We start from the raw sequence: 16,708 nt of genomic DNA on the forward strand, positions 1-16,708 counted from the left end.
GAAGAGCAGCTCGTGTCACCCCCTGCGCCTGCGTGAGCTCCCCAAGGGAGCTGTCCGGTCTCAGCTCTGGGGCTGCTAGCGCCCCTCCAAGGTCAGAGTGCACAGACCCCCAAGGCAGGCAGCCCAGCCTGGGGGCCGCGAGGGTGATCCCGCTGCCCTGCTCCTCCACGCCCCCTGCACAAGGAGGCCAACAGACAGGGGACCCTATCCCCCTGCACGACCCAGGATATGTTATAAACATTCTCAATTCAGAGTTCAGATTTAATCCACTTTTATGTACAAAACCTCATCTTTTTTATCTCTAAATCTGTCGTCAAGAGTGTATTAAAAACATAAATAAATAGTCCTACAAAATTTGAGCCTATAAAAATGAACCCTTTCGCTTCTGTAAAAAGCGTTTTCAACAGGAGATGAGCAACGTTCGCTGTTACACCGCGGGCCCCGGGCCTGTGTGACAAGCCTGCGCTCTCGCTGCCGCTGCTGGCACGTCTGGTTCTTGTGGGAACAGGAGTCCCGGCGTGGGGACCTCCGCAGCCCTCAGACGGCCCTCCCACTCGCTTCCGGGCCCAGGCCGTGTGGTTCCATCTCTCCGGGAGTCTTGACCAAAACACGTGGGATGTGGGGTGGCGAACGCGGCCGGCTCTACACCAGCTGTCTGTCCCCGTCTTCCTGTCCTTCCCCGAGCGGGTGCAGAGTGTCATCGTCATCAGACGCATCCGCTTCCTCCTCGCTTCCCAGCGGCTCTGAGGGGCGCTTTATGCCCCGCTGCTTGGAAACTGCCAGAGCGTACTGGATGTTATAGCGGTTCCAGTCACAGCTGTGAAAAGCGCACAGGAGTCACATCAGTAAGAGCAGCAGATTTTCTCTTCTATCAAGACTCTGGCTCACCCGGCACCCGCCTGCCCTGTGACCCTGAGAAAAACCAGCCAGGGACTACAGGAGCCCCCTACCTGCCCCTCCTAACTCGGTTTCTGAGCCACCCAGCCCTGCAGGAGTGGCGGCCTTCAAGGACCCAGCCGTAAGACCCACCTCTTCTGGTCCGCCCTCACCGCCCCTGCCCTTGCCCGGACCCCATCCCGACAGCTTCCCCAGCCCCACCAGACACGGAGGAAGGGCGGGTGCAGAGCTTGAAGGCCTTTTAGAGAGCAGAGAGGGACGCTCCCAATCAGGTCAGTCCCCACGTTAACAAAGGGAAAAAATCACAGCCTTGTCTCCACGAGGAAGCCACCCAGTGAGAAGGAGCTAAAAGGTAAGGGACTATCGAGGTGGAGCGCCCCGGTGGCTCAGTTACGGCTCTTGATCTCAGCTCACGTCCTAGGTCGTGGGATTGAGCCCTGCGTCCAGAGCCTGCTCGGGACGCTCTCTCCTCCTCCCTCTGCTTACGTGTGCATGTGCTCCCTCGCTGTCTCAAAATAAATGAACTTTAAAAACAAACAGACTGACCCCCCCCCCCCCCCCAAATCTAGGTTTGGCAATGTAACCGAAGTGTTGCCTCCCCAATCAATACACAAAAGCCAACGGCACCCTACGCGTCAGCAGCATGGACGTCCAAGGAACGAAGCATTTATCACGCATCTACGTGAACGTGACGGAAGAATCCGTCTAACGAGAGGCACTTGGTCTCTGGGACTGAGCTCTGTCGAGTCACGGAAGCCTCAACAGAGAGAAGGCTCTTCTGAGCATGCGGCAGAATTTAACACAGACCCCTTTCGCCCCCTGGCGTGTTCCAGCGGGCGGCCAGGACACTAGAAGGAAGGGCTTGTTGTGGGCTGAACACTGAGGAGGCAGTCAAGGACAGACACAGGCCCTGCCTCTAGACACCGGGCAGTCACCAGCAAGGGCAGAGAACACACTCTGGAAACAGGGCTGGGACACCTCAACACTGACCCGAAGACCGCAGGCCCCCTACGTGCCCAGTCAACGGGCCCAGGAAAGGCCAAGCGGTGGTGATCACGGCCGCTGTGACTCTGCTCAGCCTCAGGGCAGGGGACAGAAGGTGCACGAACCACGAACGAACCATCCGGCGACAGGACAGAGAACTTGTTTCATGGGGGGATCACTCGAAACTCCCGGCCACACCCGCAGCCCACCAGCCCCGAGTCCCGCCGCGGGCGGCCCGTGCGCTCAGTTCACCAGGGAGGGAGGGAACACCTCCCAGTGTTTTGTCCCCAAAACAGACGACTCAGGGGGCAGCCCCCAGCGTGGAACCAGCCGGCGACGGGCCACCCCGCCCCACCCACTGACCCCGCCAGCCACACGTACAGTTTGGAGACACTGTCCAAGTGCCGCTGGATGCTCTTCTGAAGGAACTGAACGGCCGGCAGCACCTTCCCTGCTCTGGAAAGGAGACTTGTCTCAGCGCACAGCACTCGCCGAGGCGCTAGCTGTGCCCTCTCGTGTATGTGTGTGTGTGTGTGTGTGTGTGTGTGTGTGTGTGTGTGCGCACACGCGCGCACAAAGCTCCCCCTTTGACCTGCAGCAAAGCGCAGCTGAGCGACGGGAGACGGGCGTCACAGCTGACGCACCCCTCACCTAGACTTCAGCTTCTGCCCGTGCACCAGGAGCAATTTCTGGGTCCATAGGAGGTAGAATTCCAGGTGGCGAGACACTTCGAAGGAGGAAGCCAAGAACTCCAGCACTTTCTCCACGTACAGCTCAGGAAGCGAGGAGCTGACGACCTCGACTGCAGGGGGAGGAAACTGTACTCACTCTGCAAAGAACTGTCCCGCTGGAGAGAAGGCGAGCGCGGCCTAGACCCCACCCCGCGCGTGCAGGGGCCGAGAAGCTGCGGGCCCGTCCGGCGCTCACCCTCGTCCCAGGGCACCGACTCCAGGACCTCCTGTAGCAGCGTCCGCTCGTTGAGCCGGAAGGCCATGAGGATGGCCCCGGTCAAGTCCTGCTGGCGCACGGCCGCCCGGATGCGTGCGGGGGTGACGTCGGTGTCCAGCTCAAATGGGTCAAACAGCATCTGGGCGTCCAGGGAGTAGACGAGGAGCCCCTCGGTGGTGGTGGCCGCCCAGCAGCGCCCTGGGAATTAGGCAGTCGGGGGGTTTCCTGAACACCCACTTTCACCTTCCCCGCTTTTACTTCAAAGGCACCGAATAAGTCCCCGCGGTCCCAGGAGTATCAGCCAGAAAGGGGCATGGGGACGCCTGCCCCCCGCTCCCACCCCAGCCACCAGCCGCTTCAGGGCAGAGCCCGTGGGCGTCCGCTCGCGTCCCGTGAGCACCAGGCCCGGTCAAGTCCTCTGTGAGCCCGTGGGCTTCCGGCTCTGCGGCAACGTGGCGTCCCCACTGTGGAGCCGGCGAGACTGGGCCACGGTCTGCGCCCCGACTCGCACGGCCGTACTCGGCCACGTGCCGTTCTGTGCCCTGCTGCCTCCGCCTCCCCATCGATGCTGGGGAGTGTCGGCCGTCACCCCCCGGACGAGCCCACTGCAACCCCGCTCCTGTCCGCCCTGCGGGACCGCATTTACCTAACGGTCCCAGGCCCTGCGAGCACAGACCCTCCCCCGCCGCGCCACAGACTGGCACACGTGAGGACGCTCGGCGCAGCCGCCTGCCTCCGCCTCAAAGCCCAGCGTGTCGGGAGCGAACAAAGACCACACGTCACCCATGGAGGACAGCGAGGCCCAGAGCCAGCCAGAAGCTGTGACCAACCTCGTCACTGGAACAGAGGTGCCAGGCCCACCACGTGCCCCGTGGGCCCGGAAGCCCATCGGGAGCAACCCCCACGCTTCCCGGCACCCACGACCCACTGGCTGGGGCTCACCGGTGGGAGAGAAGCGAAGCGAAGTCACCCGGATTTCAGGCTTCAAGTGCCGAGAGCTCATGTCACCTGGAACACGGGGACCTCGCGGTTACAGGGCAGCCCTCTCCCTCCGCGAAAGGAGGGCTGCCCTGCTGCTCCAGGCCCAGCGGGAGCGGCGGCTCTGGCCCCTGGGCCCCGCGGGGAGTCTTGTGCCAGGGCCCCAGATGCTGTTTCACGGGCGCCGCTGGCCTCCGCGGACGAGACCCTGGAGCACACGCTCCTGTGGGCGTTCAGCCTGACCGACAGACACCTGCCCTATTCTGCGAAAAGGCCTTGGCACAACCCAAAGGCTGAGGGCAGGGTGGCTCCAGTCCCCACCGGCCGCTCTGCCAAGCACTCTGTGCAGTGCACAAGACACACGACCTCACAGGGCAGCTCTGTGGGGTGGGGGCTCGTCCTCACTGGTCACCACCCCATGCATCTGTAGGGGCTCGTCCTCACCGGTCATCTCCCCGTGCATCTCCTCTGGAAACCTGTTTTAGTTTAACTTTTCGAAGTTTATTTATTATGACAGAGAGAAAGAGAGAAAGAGAGCAGGAGTGGGGGAGGGGCAGGGAGAGAGGGAGAGAGAGCCTCCTAGGCAGGCTCCACACTGTCAGCACAGAGCCTGACGCAGGGCTCGAACCCATGAACCATGAGATCGTGACCGGAGCCGAATTCAAGAGTAGGAGGCTCAGCCAACTGAGCACCCCCAAGGCGCTCCTGAAATTTGTTTTCAAATCTGCAGTGTGAGGGGTGCCATGTTCCAAGCTCAACGACACGTACATCACCTGAGAAAAGGCTCCTCTCTGCCTGGCCCCCAGCCACCTGGAAGCCAGCTCAGCAACACTTCGTGTGTGTCTCCCCACAAATTCTCTCTGGGGGCTCTTGACCTCAGGGGGACCAACTCATGGGGCTGGGTTCTCATGGGTCCAGCAGACCCCTCAGTCCCCCACACTCACCACCAGCAGTGCCTGTTCTGCTCGAGTTGTGACAATCAAAGGTCTCCAGACACGGGGCGCCTGGGTGGCTCAGTTGGTTGAGCTACCGACTTCGGCTCAGGTCATGATCTCACGGTTTGTGGGTTTGAGCCCCGCGTCGGGCTCTGTGCTGACGGCTCGGAGCCTCGAGCCTGCTTCACGTTCTGTGTCTCCCTCTCTCTCTGCCCCTCCCACACTCATGCTCTGTCTCTCTCTGTCTCAGAAATAAACATTAAGAAATTTAAAAAGAAAAAAAAAAAGGTCTCCAGACAGGCTGAGAAGCACCCTTGCCCATCACTGAGGGCTCACAGACCCCCCTCTCGTTAAGAGGTTCCTGAGAAGGGGCTTGGTGCAGGCAGGGCTGCTCCAGGGCCCGCGGCGATCGTGCGGTCCTGGGTCCGTCACCCAGCCAGTCGCTGAGGAGCCCCCACTCCCCAGCGTGCAGGGCGGGCCCGCAGGCACGTGGTGGGGCACGAGCCAGGGCCGGAATGAGCCGACCCAGGCCAGCACGGGGAAGGGGGGGCGGGGAGCTGCACAGCGGCTGCTTGCCCAGGGCTGGCACACGGGCTCTCTAGCTGGCGGTGTCCCCTCCTGACAGTCTACCAGGCCCCCGGCTCTCCTGCCCCGTCCCCGTGAGGGGCACGCACCCTGTGGGCCTCCCGGACCGCCAGCTCCCTGACCCCGGAGCCCTCCCCGTGGCCCACGTGTGGGTGAGCGCGAGGCGCAGGGCCGGGTGCCAGCCGCTGAGCCAGGCTGCTGTCACGCGGGTAAAAGAGGTGGGCAGCGCAGCCTGCCGTGGCCGGGGCCTCTGGAGACACGCGGGGCCCTCCGCTCACCTTTCTTCACACCCGGCAGTGGGATCGCGACTCCGTCCTCTGCCCCGGCGTCCTGATCGATTAGCGCCAGGTTGCCAAACTCTGTCCTCTTCCTCCGGTTCAGAAATTCCTAGGAGGGCAAAGCTCCAGATGTCTCACTTGTCCCCTGTCCCCTGCCTTCCTCACGTGCCACAAATACTGACGGAGACCCGGCCCCGTGTGGGATGCACGTGGGACACGCGTCCCTACCCGCTGCGCAACAGAACCCGCCCTCAGAGCTGCTGCGGACGTGCAGGGGCCCCGCTGCCACCACCACGGCGGTCAGATTCCCTAACGCGCTGCACCGAGGGCTCCCGTCAGCCTCCACGAGGCCGGCACACGTGGGGCGTCTGCCCCCTCAGCCTGCCGTCCTCAGGGAAACGGGGACACCCGCGCCCAGAATCCCTCGGGAGGGGGCGGGGACCCAGGCAGGCGCACACACGCCTAGAGCCTCCTCCCGGTCCCCGTGGCGCCAGGACGTGGGGAGGGCAGCCCAGACCCGGGCACCCGCTCACCTCCATGGCGTCCAGGGAGAGGTTGCGGGAGATCTCGAACTTCTTCCTGAGGATCTGCTCCTTGACGTGATAGATGCACACGAACTTGGACATCCCTCCCGCGAGGACGCTCTGGCCGTCCGCAGAGTAGCACAGAGCAGTGAAGGCCCTGAGCAGAGGGGACACACACACGCTCACCCCCAGGGACCCCTAGCGTGTGGCGCTCCCTCAAAGCCCAGCAGGCATCGTCCGCGGGGCTCTGGCCTGGGGCTCACAAGGCTCCGAGGCAGCAGGCCCCCCAAGAAGGGACCTCCCAACGGACATGGCCCTTTCACGAAAGGACCGCATGGCTCCAGTCACGATGTTTCCTTGCTGAAGTCAGAAGGAAAAGGAGGCCACCGTGCCTGTCACCCGCAAGGCAACCACGGGCAGGGGGGCCTCCTCGGCCCTGCGTCCCCAGAAACCAGGTGCCTACGGGCCTGGCCACGGGAGACGACTGTCCCACACACCAAAGGGCACGACCGACAGAAGAGAAAATAAACACGTTCACGCTTGAAAACACACCAGAGAAAGCGAAGAGAACCCACAGAGCAGAAAAGAGATTTCCAAGGGACAGGTCTGTCGGGGAGCTCCTGTCTCGAATACATACACAACTCGAGAAACACACAATTAAAACAAACAAATGCCCTGGACAGACGCTTCTCCGGACACGACGTCCAGACGGCCGCTCGGCCTGCGAAAACGTGTTTGACAGCATCGGTCCTTAAGAAAAAGATAAGTCAGCGCCACATCGAGACATCACCTCACGCCCCGTCCCACGCGGCTGTGATTTAGAAAAACTGGCAGTAATGGGCGGGGACAGGGACGGTGACGTGGGGACACCGGGACCCTTCCCGCTGCCGGCAGGGATGTCAGATGGTGCCGTTGTCACTTTGCAAAACACTCCAGCGGTTCCTCGAAAAAGTGAACCTGGGTTACCTGGTGACCCCACCCCAAGAGCCACACCCAAAAGGAGCAGAGGCAGATGTGCAAACACCAGTCCCCAACGGTCCACAAGGCCAAGGGGGGTTAAGACACGGACACCCGCCAACCACAAACCCAACCCGGGCTCTAGGCCCGCTCACTGAGGCACTCACTTCCCCTTGGCCGAGTGCTTGGCGGTGACCTTGTCCAGCTCCTTCCTGCCCGTCTTGAGGTCGTGCCTGCCCTCGATGGAGCCCGTCTGCACGGCGTTCTCGGGGTCCCAGAAGGTGATCTGTGAGTTCAGTGTGGCGACGGCCAACTCTGCCCCGTCGGGACGGAAGGTCACAGCCAGGGCTGAAAAGAGACGCGTGATCAGGGCCAGAGAAGGAGCCCAGCGCCGGCAGGAGGCCACACCCTCCGTCCTCAGCCGGTGTCAATGCAGGAGAGCCAGGGGGGCACCAGTGGAGGCACACGAAGCTCCCCCAGACAAGCCCCACCCTGCGAGGGAGGCCCCGGGGCCTGTGCTAGCGAGGGGCAGGGCTCCAACTGCCTCAGGGGGCGAGAGGGTCCGGGTGGGGTCACGAGACAGGCAGGAGGCCAGCCTGCTGGGAGGGGCCGGGGGCGAGGGGCCAGGCCCGGCGGCGGGGGTGCGGCACACGGAGAGCAGGACACAGGTGATTGACAGAACCGCGGGACGGACTGGACACAGACGACCTGGAGGTCCTGCAGACACAGGCCGCCGGCCGGCCGCGAAGCGCACGAACCAGAGCCGAGCGGGGTGGCGGGAAGCAGAGACACCGCACAGGCCGCGAGTCCCAGGGGCCCACGACGCGAACGTCACGTGTGCGGGGCAGGAAAGCTTCGCCCGCACGCGCAGACGGCCGGAGCCCGGGTGGCGGGGCCTCCCAGCCTACCGTCACCCTGGAGTCCTCCCCGAGGCTCCACCCGACAGCGCTGGCTGCTTCTCGGGGCCGGCAGCTGAGCAAGCGAGCGCGCGAGGTCCCCGACCCCGAGGGACACCACGCCCGGGGCGGCGGGGGGTCCTGGAGTTACATCTGAACCCACAACCAAGATGGACGGGCAGCGCCCCGTCTAACGCAGCCTTCCTCCCTGTGTCAGAACTCCCGCCCGCCAGCCCCCCTCCCCTGGCCTGTGCACCCACCATCCGAGGTCAGGCCCAGCGTCTCCGTGGTCCTCCAGCTGTCTGCCATGTCCCACAGGCGCACCGTCCTGTCCCAGGAGGCGCTGGCCAGGACGGACTTCACCGGGCTAAAGCACAGACTGCTGATGGGGCCCTCGTGGCCGGACAGAACCTGTGGTGACCGAAGAGGAGGTATGAAGAGGCCACCCGCCCCGAGGGTGCTGCGCACGAGGTCCCGCTGCCCCGAGGACGCAGGACGGGCTGGCTGTATCCCCGCAGGACGGGAGGAGCCCCGGCCGGAAGCCGGAGCTGCTTGCTTGCTCCCCGTGGGTCTGCAGAGGCGCCCCTCCTGCGTGTGGCTGCGCCCCCGACCCCGGCCCCCAGCCGTGCGGCTCTTACGTCCAGGAGCCTGCCCGTCTGCATGGACCAGATGAAGACCTCGAAGGAGTCCTGTGCCCCAGCCGAAACGACCTCCCCGCTGCAGTCCACAGCCACGCAGGAGAACTGGGTGGGCCGTGGAGACGTGAAGGTGCGGAAGTTCCGGTACCTGCCTCGAGACACGAGTCCAGCTGGCAACGCTCAGAGTCCCGGACACCCCCGCTCAGGTTCCTGGGCCCTCCCCGAACCCTCGTCTATACGCCCGCGACCCTTGCCTCGCGATCACGGCGCGCCCCAGAGAAAGACTGTTAGAAAGGTCACCTGTGAAGGTCAAAGGCACGCACAGTCCCATCCATGGAAGAGGTCACGATGACATAGCCAGTGGCAGTGAAGGTCACGCCGGTGACCCCACTTGAGTGCTCCGTAAAAGTGACGAAGCAGAAGCCACTGAGGGTGTTCCACACCTTGACCTGCAGCGCGGAGAGGGAGGCCGGCACCAGCTCAGGACCATGCACACGCACACATGTGCACACTCCACCGTGCGCCCGCCGAGCCTAGAGACGCCGTCTGCCCCTTGCCTCTCTGCCGCCTCCACGTGAGGGAGGGTAGAGGTCTGTGGGGCCTGTGTCACCCTGGGGCGTACACGCACCCGCATGCCACGGCCGCCACCACGGACAAGCGGGCGCACGTGTGCGGGAATCCGAGCCAGAGACAGAGAAATAGCCAGCCGGCCCCGGGTCATTTGTGAACCCCTCCCCGCGAGCCCAGATGGAGCGGGGCGAGCCCGTGAGTTCCGGGCTGAACCCCGGAGCTGGAGCCTGGGTCTCCCCGGCTGGGCCAGCCCCCGGTGCCCCGGCCAGCAGACAAGGCCCCACGTCCTTCCCGCCCCAGGCCACGGCCCTGGTCGCCTGACCAGCCCCACCTTGCCGTCATCACCGCCGGTGACGATGTACTGCCCGTCGGGGGAGTAGGCCAGAGACACCATGCTGTTGAAATGGCCCTGCTGCTTGAGCACGTAGGACTCACTCTGCCACTCCCACACCAGCAGCTGGCCCAGGCCTACGGAGCACACGTGGGGAGGGGCTGGGGACCTGCCCACCATACTGTGCCCCGCGCCCCATCGGGTCCTGCCTTGTGCCGGCACCGGACCGCCCGACCCACCGAGGCCAGTGCCTCCGTCACCCTCCACCTGAGGGAGGGAACCCGGCAGGGACGCTGCCACCCCGTGTCACTGCCTCGCGGCGGCCCCGTCACCTAACGCAGCCCACCCAAGACCCACGGCCATGGGCCCGGCTGACGGAGACAGGGGCTCAGCAAGTGAGGCGTCGCTCGTGGACTTGCGCCGCTGCTCCTGACGAGGGCCGCTGGCCGACCGGCCGTGCTCGCGGGCACCGGGCCCCGGAGGTGAGGGGGCCGCAGGCGGTTGTCCTGGCACAGGAGCTCCGTTCTTGTTCTGGCCAGACCCCGCACAAAGACGAACCTGCACAGCCAAAGGCGATCCAGTCTCCGGAGCCGTTGACAGCGATGGAAGCGACCCTCTGATCGGAGATGCTGGGCAGGAAGGCGGGGCATCTGAAAAGGGCGGGCAGGCGGCACCACGAGCCCACTCTGCCCACCGCCCGCCTGGCCGTCCCACAGCCTCACCCCGCACGGCCCCGCACTCACTCCCCGCCGTCGTCCGGTGGGGCCGGCGAGCACGCGTGCAACCCGCCATTCCCCCCGGCCCTCACCTCAGGGAGTGGATGAGGTTGAACTCGGGGAGCTCGTGAAGGTGGAAGATTCCAGAAGCAAAGCCGGTGACCAAGAGGTGGGTCTTTTTGTGAAAGGCCGCAGCAGTCAGGTTGTTGAAATCTCCCTCCTTATTGAAAAAGTACCTAAATGGACAGGGGGGTCAGAAGAGCTGTGGATGGAGAGCCGGGGCGCCAGGCCCATCTCATGCCTGTGCCCCAGGCCAGGCGCCCCGGCTCCATGCAGGACACGGGCCCTGCTGCAGCGGCCTCTCCTTCCCTCTGCCCGAGGCTCTCCCCTCCCTGACCCTGCACCTGGGACACCAGGCGGCCTCCCGGCTGGTTCCCAGGCCCTCTGTGCCTCCTTGTCACGTCTCAGCCTTGGAGGGCGCGAGGCCCCCGCCAGCCTCTGTGAGGACACCTACTTGGCTAGCCGGGAGTATTTCACTTTTCCCTGCTGCTCCTCCGGGGCCGGTGCGGTTTTCCCCCGGACTGTGGTCTCCTCCTCCCGCTCCTCCTCCTCCTCCTCCTCTTCCCCCTGCAGCAGATCTGCCTTCCAGCCCGTGGGGGCTTTCGGCCTCAGGCCTTCGGGGGAGGTGTCACACTGCCACACACACAGGGCCCCGTCCTGGCTGATCGTGTACAGCTGGAAAAGGAAGCGTGTGGGAGTGGGCACGGGTCAGCCCGCGCCAGCCACGTGGTGGACAAAATCCCACGTAGCTACATCCGTCTGCAGCCTGTCCCTGAGCACTGGCAGAGACGATGGCCAATGGGCAGCCAACAGGTGCCACTGGCTCCCGAACACCCCCAGGTAACCCGGGGGGCACCTGTGTCTACGGGGGCCGGGGTGGGGGGGCGGTGCAGCTGGCGCGTAGCTGAGATCTGGGACGCCATCGGGCGAGTGACACGTACATCTAGGCTGCCGGATTCAAAGAAGCAAGCCACGATCGCATCCTTGTGTCCTCCCAGCGCATAGTAGATGAGGTTGTCCCAGCGCTCAGCTCCGAAAACCCACGTGGACATGTCTTTGCTCCCGACCGCAAAGCACCTGGACAAAAGAGACTCAGCTCGTCCTCGGGGTTTGTGGTGGAGATCGACACAAGCGCGGGGGAGAGACCCAGGGAGAGCAGCCGGGCCTGCGCTGCATCGATCTGTGTGTCTCGGTGGACGGGTCACTGCCCTCCCCACAGGGCAGCCCAAGGGAGCCCTGAGAATGGACCGCCATGCCCACGGGGTGCCGCATGGGGGGCCCTGCTTAGAGCATGAACACGGGCAGACGCGGGAATAAGCATCGCCTCGCGCAAGAGGAGGGAAGGCATGGCTACAGGGCGCTGCCCCTGCCCGTCCATAGAGGAGCCACACACTAGGAGCACGAGGCCATCTCCCGCAGACACACTGGGAACTGCCCGCGACTGTGCCCCACCTCTCACCCGGCGGTGGCCGGTGTGCAAAGCGGCACTGACCCCCAGCCTCCACTGTCCCCGTGCACAGAGTACAGGGCAGCTGGGAGCGAGCAAGCGGCTGAGGTGCCTTTCAGGGCGGTTAGGGGTGCGGCCGTGAGGGGACGGGGCCGGCCCCCATGTTGGGAGCAGCTCCCGACTCTGCCGTGGACACAGCTGCTCCGCACATCTGGTGGCGCCGACTAGGTCGTGTCACACCAGATACAGCATCCCCAGCAAGGCTGCCATCCCACGCTCCGGTGTCCAGGGGCGGATGCCCCAGGCCGCGCGGGCCCCACTCAGAACCAGGAGCCCGTCCTGCCTCCAGCACCTCGTGAGGCTGGACGGAGGCCATTCCAGACCGAAACTCTGGTCTTCGACAACAGTCACCAGGCTCCCCCCTGCCCCCCCCCCCCCCCCCCAACAAGAGGCCAGCTACTAGGCGTCCCCCTCAGGCCCCGCCCGCAGGCCTCACCGGGAGTCGTCCGTCCAGTCGATGCACGTGGTCTCATCGTACGGCCCAAAGTAGGTTTTGTCCAGGACGAACGCGTTGAATTCCCGCTTCCTCCCAGGGGCGTGGTACATCTGAGCGATGTTGCCTTTTGTGACAACGAACTTCCTGCCACAGAAAAGGGGCCATTGACCCATAAGGCCCATGGAGTCCCGAGACCAGCTCAGCCTCTGAGGACAGTGCACGTGCTACGAGGCGATTTCCTAGGAGAGGCAAAACATAGGGGCCTGCCTCTCCGTGGCCCCCAGGCCCCCTCTCCTCCTACAGGGACTGAGGCCAAAGAAGGACAGGTGGACAGTCAGAGAGACAGACCGACCCTGCAGGCACCCTGAATGCTGCCACACCTCTGGCCGCCCGCCAGCCTGGGACAGACGCCCCGGGAGCCGGAAGGACAACAAACAGGGCTCTGCATGACGGGCGCTGGGGAGTGGCCACTGCCTTGGAGGCCGTTCTCAGCAGTTTCTGAGTGTGGACGTGGAACGGGGGCTCGCGGCCGAAATCCAGGGCTGCCCCCTCCAGGGCACATCCGGGTCAGCCTGGGTGTGAGCATGCTGGGAACCGGCCCTCTCTCCTGTGGCCCTTGAACCCCAGAGCAACGCTGGGTCCAGCCAGGGCCCTGTCTGCACACAACATTCTCACTGTGCACGTCGAGGCTGGGGGTCAGTGCCACTCAGAGACAGGGGCCCCTCTGTGGCTCTGCTGTCTGGAGGCGGTCCTGGACAAGGACCTTCGAAATCTCCCGCTCAGGGTGGGAGCCCCAGCCCTCAAGTAGGGGGAGCGGGGCCTGTGGCCGTGCAGCCCTGCGGGAGCCCAGACACGCATCAAGATGAGGCCTGAGCACAGGCTCCCGCGCTGCCACCTCCCGTCGAGAGGGCCCCCCCGAGCCCCACCGCGCGGGTCACGGAGGCCGCGCCAAGCCCTCACCTGCCGTCAGGGGAGAAGGACACGCTGTGCACGGAGCCCTTAAAGTGGAAGTGATGGAGCACGGACCTGCAGACCAGGCTGACCAGCAGCGCGTCCCCCCCTGCAGGAAGGGAAAGTGGCGGATGTGCGGTCGCCCCAGACGGGACACCAGGCGCATCTGCGTCCCCCCCTCCCCCCACCCTCATCCCAAAGCCCACCCGGACCGCAGGCAGGACCGCGGAGGCCTACGCCCCCAGCGGGACAGGGTGACGGCCTCGTGTGCCCCAACCACCTGAGCCGCTTTCCCGGCCAAGGGCACTTACCTTCATCGACGATGATGGCCAGGCGGCCGTCTGGGGACAGCCCGACACACTTAACGTTGTACCGAGTGGCCAAGGGCAAAGTGCTGGATTTGTTGCTAGGAGACAAAACCAGAGCCGTGTCCTTGGTCTCAGTTGTCAGACGAGGGGGGCAGGGGTGGCCTGAGACCCTTCCCCTCCCCACCCTTCCTGTCCCTTCCCGGCTCTGGGGCCAGAGCTCCCGGTTGGGAAAGCAGAAAGAAAAACAGGTCCTCGGAGAGTATCTGGTAAAGCAGATTCAAAACCTTAAAACTGGGCTTCGGTTTGCCAATTTTGTTTGTAGAACCACAACTGGGGAGAATTTTACAGACGTTACAAAGTCGGAAAACTGGAAACAAGCTACACGTTAACAGAAAGGATTAACCACAAGGTCGGCACACGTAGGCAGAACTGTTCTTACAGAGCTGGGAGAGTGTGCAAAAATGGAAAAATAACGTTAAAGACGGGTAACCGCTGCTTAGAGTCTAACTTGGTTCCCTACTGTCCTACTTTCTAGTTTTCCTCCAAGGAGCGCGTGCTCCTTGCTCCAGCAAGCCCCAGCAGATGTCATTTAAACGCCACAGCAGCCGTGACGGTCAGGCCTGCACTTGGCCCTGAGTTCCCCCACAAGCACTGCTCTCAGGAGCTTCAGAAGTCCCCCTCGGCAAAGACGTGGACCATCGTCCCACCGTACAGACAGGCTGAGGCCTGCAGAGCAGGACAGAAACCCGGGCGACAGGAGGGTCTCACCCCGGCCACACGACTGTGGGAAGCAGTGACAACCGCTCAGGAGCCCTTCCCCTTGAGAAGGAAGGACAGAGCCACACGCTCGTCCCGGAGCACAGCACACCCAGCAGGCAGAACGGAGCCGCAGTGAGCCGGCGACAACGCAGTCCAGCAGCGGGAGCTCTGCCCTGGAGGTGAGGTCAACAACCTAGATACTGGGCTTCAGCTGAGGGACCAGGCGCACTCCTGACCCGCTGACACTCCGTACACCCTGGAACAGGCTTTCGGGCTGCGGCCTTAAAGGGGGGCACTAGTGAGAGGAAGGCGCGGTGAGCTTTTGCCCACACGCCATAGCGGTCGCTGTCGTTAACATCTTGGTAACTAACGCACTTACTTCTTAAGGTCAAACACCGTCACTCTGTTTCCCACAGGACTAATAACTGAATTTCCATCGCATGTAAAATTTAAGTTTCCACACCGATAGACTGTCCCCAGCAAATTCGAAAACTGGAAAGAAAATAAAGCCATCTTAACACAACAAAAGTACAAAAGTCTCAATTTTGGGAAAGGGCTAAACGAGGCCTCTCTCTGGTCAAGGAGACAGCACAGACTCCCTGCTCCCCCCCCAGGTCCCTGGTCATTCCTGGGGTCCCTTCAGCATCCCCTGGGACACTTGCTGGCCACGTGTGCAGCCCAGCCTTGAGCGAGAGGGAGGAAAGCAAAGTGAGCCCAACCTCCAGGGGCCCTAAGCTCCTGCTGAGGTGGGGGAGGGGCACTGGGAGTATGTGGGACGCGTACAAGGACAGAGGCGTTCGCCAAGTGCAGAAGAGAACAGGACCCACGTTTCAGGAGGAGAAAAGGGCACTCCAAGGGCATCTGGGGCTCAAGGCTTCTTGAACAAAGTAACCTGCTGGGCTCCAGTTTATTAGCTGATTCATTCATTCATCGCCAAACTCATGTGTTCCCTGGACATGCGGCTGGATGCTGGGGTCTGTGCCCTGATGCCCTCATAGTCTATGTCCAGGGGGCGGGGCACTGAAGAAGGAACTACAGAGCGTGTGTAGCGATTGGAAGAGAGAGGTAGTTCCGAGACTGGTCAGGGAAGGACCCCTGGAGGGGCCGCCAGAACCAGAACCTAGAGAGAAGGAGCCAGCAGGGCCAGCGTCTGGAAGTGATGGCCCTCATAACCTCAGGGAGCTCAGAGGGAGAAGCCTGGCCAGCCGAGAACACTTTAAGCAGAGGCCGGCTGTGATTCAAATCCCGCCCCACTCCTTTTTTTTTTTTTTTTTTTAAGACCATGCTCACCACAGCGGGAACAACAGGGAGAGCAGGGAGGCGGTTCGGTGATGCTGTCCCGACCAGGAAGGTGGCCCCAAGGAATGGAGACAGCGGGTGAGTGCAGCCGCCAGAGAGGAGCTGGCTATGGGCGGGAGGAGAGCCGCCACCCAGCCCCTCCTGGTTTGGGTGGCAGGGGAAGAGAGCACTGAGGGGCAAGCGCCAGCAAGGGTGGGGTGGCGCTGAAGAAGGCCTGCGCTGTGGCCAGAGCCAGGCCAAGGCGCTAAGGACCTGGCAAGAACCAGCGAGAGAGGCACGCGACCAGGCAGGAGGCCGGGGGCAGAACTACCCTCAAGAATCGGGACCCATAAGGTGTGGACGGGGTAAACCTCCAGTGTCCCCACCATCGGGCAGCCACGTGACCCTGACAGCGAAGGAAGATGAAGGCGACGTTCCGGGGCTCGGCTCCGCGGCTCCTCTGCCCGCGTGCAGCCGGGAATCAGGCCTCAGTCCAGGGCTGGGCTGTCAATGCTCATCCCGCTAGGGCTCCGTTCTCTCCCGCCCACACCTGCCGCTTGGGGGCCGGGGCCCGCCTCTCCGTCCGGGTCCGGGATGTCCGCCCATGGCCCTGGGGCCGGCCGCGCAGGTTACAGGCTGAGAGACAGTGCGGCCCCACCGCCCCCTACCCGACCCAGCGCCGCGGCCCCGGTCCCGCGCCCTCGCTCACCCGGTAAGCGAACTTCATCGCGGCTGCCGCACATGTGCTGTCGAGCAGCCTCTGCCTCCAGGACTGCCAACCCCAAGAGAGCGCTTCCGGGAGTGGCCGCGGCGCCGCACCACGACGCCCCCAGGCGACCCGGAGGGACGGTGCAGCCCGAGACTTAGCCCTGCCCACAGGCCACGCCCCCTTCTCCCTGAGGCAGCGTCCCGGCCCGCGGGTCCCGCCCCCACTCCTCCCCGAGGCGGAGTCTCAGCCTCCGACTCCTCCCCGAGGCGGAGACCTAGCCCTCAGGCCCGCCCCCGTTCCTCCCCGAGGCGGAGCCCGAGAGCCACGTCTCCACCCCAGGCGGAGTCCTATCCCGCAGGCCCCGCCTCCGCTCCTTCCAGAGTCTGAGCCCCGCCCATGCCCCTTTCCCGTGGTGGAGTCCCCGCCCGCAGGCCCGCCCCCGCTTCCTTCCCGAGGCGGAGCC

General features: G+C 64.0%; 1 protein-coding gene across 2 annotated transcripts; it reads right to left on the reverse strand.

Annotated features, from left to right (window-relative positions):
* Positions 1-243: 243 nt before the first annotated feature.
* On the reverse strand, positions 244-16,375 carry PWP2 (PWP2 small subunit processome component). 2 transcript variants are annotated; one of them, XM_045501204.1, is made up of 22 exons: positions 16,246-16,305; positions 15,549-15,698; positions 14,638-14,750; positions 13,503-13,597; positions 13,201-13,300; positions 12,241-12,384; positions 11,239-11,374; positions 10,752-10,972; positions 10,330-10,473; positions 10,080-10,150; positions 9,522-9,658; positions 8,921-9,069; positions 8,621-8,768; positions 8,243-8,393; positions 7,254-7,434; positions 6,139-6,286; positions 5,606-5,714; positions 3,772-3,837; positions 2,809-3,027; positions 2,533-2,683; positions 2,263-2,337; positions 244-817 (listed from the first exon to the last, which is right to left on the reverse strand). In XM_045501204.1, exons 1-22 carry the CDS (start codon positions 16,261-16,263, stop codon positions 643-645), a joined length of 2,901 nt encoding a protein of 966 aa, XP_045357160.1. In that variant the 5' UTR covers positions 16,264-16,305; the 3' UTR covers positions 244-642. The 2 variants fall into 2 exon arrangements, with proteins under 2 accessions (XP_045357160.1, XP_045357161.1); XM_045501205.1 differs by lacking the exon at positions 15,549-15,698 and having other exon boundaries at positions 16,246-16,375.
* Between the last annotated feature and the right edge of the window lie 333 nt (positions 16,376-16,708).

The sequence above is a fragment of the Leopardus geoffroyi genome, chromosome C2, assembly GCF_018350155.1.
Source record: "Leopardus geoffroyi isolate Oge1 chromosome C2, O.geoffroyi_Oge1_pat1.0, whole genome shotgun sequence".
Taxonomy (NCBI): domain Eukaryota; kingdom Metazoa; phylum Chordata; class Mammalia; order Carnivora; family Felidae; genus Leopardus; species Leopardus geoffroyi.

Excerpts from the sequence above, each read along its gene's own strand:
- PWP2 (XM_045501204.1), bottom strand. Across the intron at positions 10,151-10,329 it reads AACCTCATCCACTCCCTGAG|CATCTCCGATCAGAGGGTCG; the intron begins GTGAGGGCCGGG and ends CTTCCTGCCCAG. Across the intron at positions 818-2,262 it reads TTGGACAGTGTCTCCAAACT|CTGTGACTGGAACCGCTATA; the intron begins GTACGTGTGGCT and ends CGCTTTTCACAG.